This window comes from Oreochromis niloticus, linkage group LG2, assembly GCF_001858045.2.
Source record: "Oreochromis niloticus isolate F11D_XX linkage group LG2, O_niloticus_UMD_NMBU, whole genome shotgun sequence".
Taxonomy (NCBI): domain Eukaryota; kingdom Metazoa; phylum Chordata; class Actinopteri; order Cichliformes; family Cichlidae; genus Oreochromis; species Oreochromis niloticus.
In genome coordinates, this window is record NC_031966.2 from 22,003,725 (window position 1) to 22,009,724 (window position 6,000).

General features: G+C 38.2%; 1 protein-coding gene across 3 annotated transcripts in view; it reads left to right on the plus strand.

Annotated features, from left to right (window-relative positions):
* pcdh11 (protocadherin 11) overlaps positions 1 to 5,716 on the plus strand; it is a 186,001-nt gene extending 180,285 nt beyond the window's left edge. For all 3 annotated transcript variants that reach the window (XM_025911580.1, XM_025911581.1, XM_005467579.4), the window contains one exon: positions 1,353 to 5,716. In XM_025911580.1, coding sequence (XP_025767365.1) covers positions 1,353 to 1,807 — 455 coding nt within the window. In that variant the 3' untranslated portion in view covers positions 1,808 to 5,716. The remainder of the gene's footprint in view (positions 1 to 1,352) is intronic.
* The last annotated feature ends 284 nt before the right edge of the window (positions 5,717 to 6,000 follow it).

Below are 6,000 nucleotides of genomic sequence, written 5' to 3' on the forward strand. Positions count from 1 at the left end.
CCGCCCAGGGGATTTATACACTCCCGCTTCACGGCTCCAGTTCAATATGGAGAGGACAGATTTGACTCCACGTGGATACTCCAAATATATCCTTACAATTTATACCAGGTGATTCATTTTCAGTCGCTACTCACATAATTAAAGTTGACGTCGTGGTATTCATTGTAGGGTAGCAACGATATACAAAAAGCATGTTCGCTGGGCCGTTACGCACCAATCAAGACAATTCTAGGGGCACGTACTCGTATTACTACTAGATGGTGATCACGATATTCATTTTCATCCACAGAAAGCCATAAAACAATAAACAAGGTGATTTGCCGATGTCTGGGGAAGAGACTCACATAGACTATGTAGAATAGCGTGTGGAAGAAATAGTCTTTCCAGCATACTAGGGTCTAAGACGCCTTAATTATTTAAAGCAGTCTTACTTATGCAAATACACTAAATAATTTCTACATGACAGCTTGAAGCTGAGGCCTAGAGGAGAGATGTGATGTTTGAATGAGGACCCCTCTTGCCTTTGCATGGCCTAGGAAACATAACACTGCAGGCTTCTGGTTGCCTTGGTGCATACTGTTTTACATTCTAATTATCTGGCATGACAGACTTTATTGCTGAGGCTCAATGCTGAGGTCTCATCCCAGACTCATTCCACATGTGATGTCAGTTCTGGGATAATAAGATGAGATAGTCTGAGTGCTTAGCCTTGCCCATTTGCCTCTTCATTGACTTTTCAGTTTTTTGTTGTTTTTCCCTCCTAATTTTTCCAAGCGTGCAGCCTAATTCTTGGCACAACGAGCATGAATTTTACCTGAATAAGATCCTGGAATGATTCATATCTTTTTCACAGCTTATTTGACCAGATTTATTTTGGATTCTGAAAGATCAAAGGAGTCTAAGGAGTGGCACATTGACAGTGATTAAAATAAACAGTATTTTGTTAAGATGTTCATTAAAAATTGAATACAGTAAAGCCAATCCAAGACACAAACAGCAAGACATTTTTTTCTAACTAATTAAGCTACAGGGAATTCAGTGCATATTGTAGGTAAACAGACAGAGTCATGGGAATACCAATGGAAATTAAATGCTCTGCTGCTGTTTTTCTCATTACAAGATGAAATGAAACATTTATCACTGACTTTCATTTCACTAAAAGGCTGACATTTTGTGGGTCAACCACTGATAAGTGGACAACTTTCTTTTATTTGCATTATGATTCATGAGTTCATTCAGCCCTTTTACATCACCACAGTAAAATTGTTGTTTTCCAGTTCTCTGTATGTTCTGACCTGTTGTTTTAACTTTGTTTTGTTTTTTCCCTTCTTTCTTTGTCTGCTTTTTTACAGCCATTGAGGTAAACCTGCAGAAAGCCTTGGCTGAGGCCTCTGAGACCTGCACCCAGGAGTGTCTAATACTAGGCCACTCTGACAGCTGCTGGATGCCCCCAGCCCTGGCCCAGTTCCAGGGTCCTGGCAGCAACAGCCCCATCTCCACCCCTACCACCACTGCCATCACTGCTGCCCTCCCCTCTTTTGGTTTCCAGCAGAGCTGTGCCCGGGGAATAAAAGCTAACATGGGCAGCATGGGGGTCATGGATGGCCGCCATACGTTGGGCAGGTCTGTGCCCAAAAAAGATGAACTGGACAAAGGGATCAATCGTCCACAGTTCTACAACACCCTGGATAGACACTGCAGTAAGAAGGAGGACCCCGTCAAGGTCATTCCCCTGGCAAGCTTCTCCTCTCCCGGGCAGCAGACTGGTGGGGGGGGCAGCTCTTTCTTACATGAGAACCAGTTGTAATAGTAAAAGACGGATCTTCATTGGCCTAGCATACACGTGACTCCATCCAAAGATGGCCTACAACTATTAGATTAGTATGTATGCGTATTTGTGGGGGTATGCATAATTGGAATAACTTGACCAGCTCAATGACCAGCTCAAACTCAGTCTCACTAATTAAGATATCTGAGAATGGATTAGAGATAATTATGATGATGTTAAAAAAAGAAATCATGTGAAACCAGTCTGACAAGCAAGGAAGGAGCAAGCAAGTCTTAACATAGAAGACACATGTATAATAAATAAATGGTAGTTATATGCCAAAGTAGATCCATCACAAAAAAAAGGATAATTTTGCTTTCTGTTTGGTGAAGTTTGCTTAGCGATCAAAAAGGCCAGTGTACACCTTCAGCTCCTTGGGTTTAGCTTTGTGTAAGTGCATTCAAAAAGACAATTTCCCTGCACAGAAGCAAAAGCAAATGCAGTACTTTGTGTTATGTGAGCTAAATTGGGCTAAATGCTAATTACAAACTCTTGAGTGGATGTTTTTTTTTTCTGTTGATGTTCTAGTGAAGTATTGCTTTGTAAAGCACATGGCACAAACCTTTCTGGTGGTGGAATATGTTTCTTTTGTCTTGTCTGGACATGTTTTAGAAGTCTATTTTGGTCAAGGGGCTGCAGAAGGATAAAAAATGTCTACAAAGCATAACTGGGCCAATAGTAGACAGTGCTGCATCTTCGTCTTTTGCATTCTACATTCTCACCCTGGACCAATGCATAAAAAACACCCCACAAACACAAAGCCTTGCACATACACATACGTTTTTTGTTTTGCTTTTTACGTGTGGTGATTGCTCTATCTCTGCCAACTCTATTAAGAAAATGTTCACACTTAGCATTGTCGCAGTAGCTTAGCCTTGAAAGGAGCAGACAGATGCGCTTTGGAAATGTCGTCTCTGTTTTCTTCCTTTTTGTTTCTATTTCTCTCATTTTGCTGCTGAGAAACATTCAAATCGTAACAGCTCTGGAGCCAATTATGAAATTCTCAGTCTAATTACTTTGATGTGTGATCTCTGTAGTGACCCTCATTGTGGTTTGGAGGTTTGGATTAAATCTATTGCTTTTCCTGAAACATGCTCTGCATGTGCAGAGGAAGTGTAAAGGTGACAATAACACAGCAAAAGCAGCTTAACACTTCCTTTATTCCCACAGTATTTTAACACCTGTGTTCCTGCTATTAATTACTACTCTGTTTTCATTTCACTAAGTTACACTGCAAAGTTTCTATTATCAGTTTTTACAATGTGTTGACACTGGAATAATAGACCAGGGTGCAAAAATTTCTTCAGGGCTTTGAGTCTAGCTGAATTATTGATGTTAATGTTATTTTGGCAGTTATCATAAGAATAGGCATCGGTACTATTTGAAAGGCCCTCCCTGCAGGCTGTCGCTCACAAGGTTCGATAAACACACTACATCACTGCCGGTGTGTGCAAATTGTACTGATGATAATAACTACTTCAGACTAACTTCCTGCTGTAACAGATTGGGTGCAGTATAATCTATTGCTACAGCAATAAGTGACTTTGCTGATATCCATTTTTCTTGCCTGTAACATCCAAGCCAGGTGTCTACATCATCAGGTATATGATTCATGTGATTCATTTTGTAGTACCACCTTGCAAATTGGGAACAGGCCTAAATCTATAATGCAACACGGTATTCTCAAGGGAGGGTGCAAGGCAAATTGTGTTAGTATGCTATTAGTTGCCACACCTATTCTCTCAGATCAGAGCTCTTATCCTTATAAAGGGGATTTATCAGAGACTTTGTGAAACGATCACTTAAAGGAACGGCGTCAAGGACTAAAAAAAAAACAAGAAGGGGCAATTCAATTTCACCTTAGTCAATTATGAAAATGAATCAAATTCAAAAGTTAAATCCTCCTATAAACATCCACTGATGAAAATTGCCCTGTTTGGGAATCCAATTTCGACCTATTTACTAACACTTTCATTTTCTTTTCTCTATCATTTTCATTTCATATGATTCCACTGGTGTCGGTGTAGGAGTACGGGAGGGGGGGCATCACACAATGATATGAACAATACATTTTTAATCAAAAGGAGCACATATCAAAAGGAACATAAATCATGATGTCACTGAAAATTGGAATTTTATCTCTCTGCCAAATACAGATCCAGCACTTCATATCTGCCATCACAATGTGTGATCCAAAACCTGTCTCAAAATCATTAAAAGTCTTTTCAAGTTCTGTCTACAGCTATGTGAAGGGTAAAACAATTTTAGTAAATTTTTTCCAAAATAAGAATTAGGTTTTTAAGAAACTTACCCATTAATTAATTCAATAGGTATAGGTAATATCAGCTTGTTTCTAAATATGGTAATCTGTACTATTCTCATATCACGTATCTAAAAGAACATGTATAAGTTAACACACGCTGTTACACTGTAATAAAAATGTGATTGTTTAAAATACACTGCCCAGTCACACATGTAAAGTGAGCACAATACTACCTGTACCCTGTGTTTTGACTTACTCTGCCTACATAACTCCTATGTACTGTAATATTGCAGCAGATCCATTAAAGACTACATGAAAGACTACTTTTAGAGGGAATACTATAGCAACTGCATGAATGTACACCAGCAGGATGTTGCTTTTGGCAAAAATATGATTTTCTTTTATTATTGTTGTGTGCCTGCATCCATTTTGTTGTATCTTATGTCCTCTCACAGGTCAAAGTGGTGTTTTATTTATTTTCAGAACAAAGTGCATACCATATGAATGTCCTGTTTTTTTAAGTAAGTACTCTCTCTGTGTCAAAACTTTTCATCCGTTAAAAAACATCAAGTGGAAAAGACTAAATGTCGAGTGGTTACAGGTTTTCACTTTGCATGATTCTGCTCTCACTATTACTTTTGAGGTTTTTTTAATTTCTTACGCCCTAAAGATAGAAGTAGAGATGTTGCTATACGTAAAGATGAGGATTCCTTTTTATTTTAAGGCTATTTCTGTTGGAAATGTGTTTCATGATTACCATGTCAAGCTGTGTCATAAACTGCATGAACTGTTTGAACTTCCACAAGGCCTTTTGACACTTGACTACGTGGTTCATGCATCAGTCATTAGAATTGATGTCAGTATTGATGTTTACTGCTTTACACGTTTGTCTGTCTTATGGAACAAACCAATGTTACACCGTGTACATGGTCAATCCTTGTGAAGTGTGCATACCACTTACGCCTACGTGCACACAAATCTGTCTATACATCTATACTGTCAGGTAATCCGGAATTTAAGCTGTACATAGCAGTACCCCTAAGAACTAGTAATAAGGGTCACAAACTGGAAAGACACACATGGTAAATACTAAAGCCTACTTCGATACTACAAATCACTTTGTTCATAAAAACTGCAAAAGGGAAAAAAAAGTAAGAACTGATGAGATGACAATCTCTGTTGTAATGTAAATGGATACATAATATCAATGAGAGTGTGTTTGAAAGTGTTAACAGGTGATGTTGTATGTGTGTAAATGAGAGAGTGTGTATTTCCTTGCATGTATGCGTGGGTGGGTGTGTATACTGGCATGCACATTGCCAGAGTATTTTATGTACACTAATGTATCTTGTAAAAAACTATATCAAAATACGATATAAGACTTAAGTATATGCTTGTAAATTAGTCATCAGTGAGTCAGGTCAAGTTTGCGTTGAGAGAAGGCTTCAGTGCTTGCCAGCGAATCTGTATTTCTTAGTTTAAGCTATACAGTCTGTGTTGTTATGCCTTTGTAAGATATCCCACTTAAATCTATGAAAAAAAAAAATTAACTTACATGGTGAAATGATTTTTCCTGTCATTGAATTTTACTTGAGCCATTAAATATTGAGTCCTTGAAGAATTAATGGATCATGTTTGTCCTTCACTGTTAATTATTGTTTGATAAGGTTTTCTAAGAGCAGTGGTGTATCAGCGAAGCAACGTGAAAGCATACTGTCATCATATTCCAATTATGACAAATACAAGCTAATGATAGACAATCGATCAAATGGGAAGTGACATGTCACCTTTTTTTCATTTCTGGAAATTAGCACTTCTGAGGAAATAATTCAACTTATGACACACGACAAGTAGACAGGTAGAGAAGACAGAAAAAATACAATATATGCACTGGTTTTTTCAGACATGC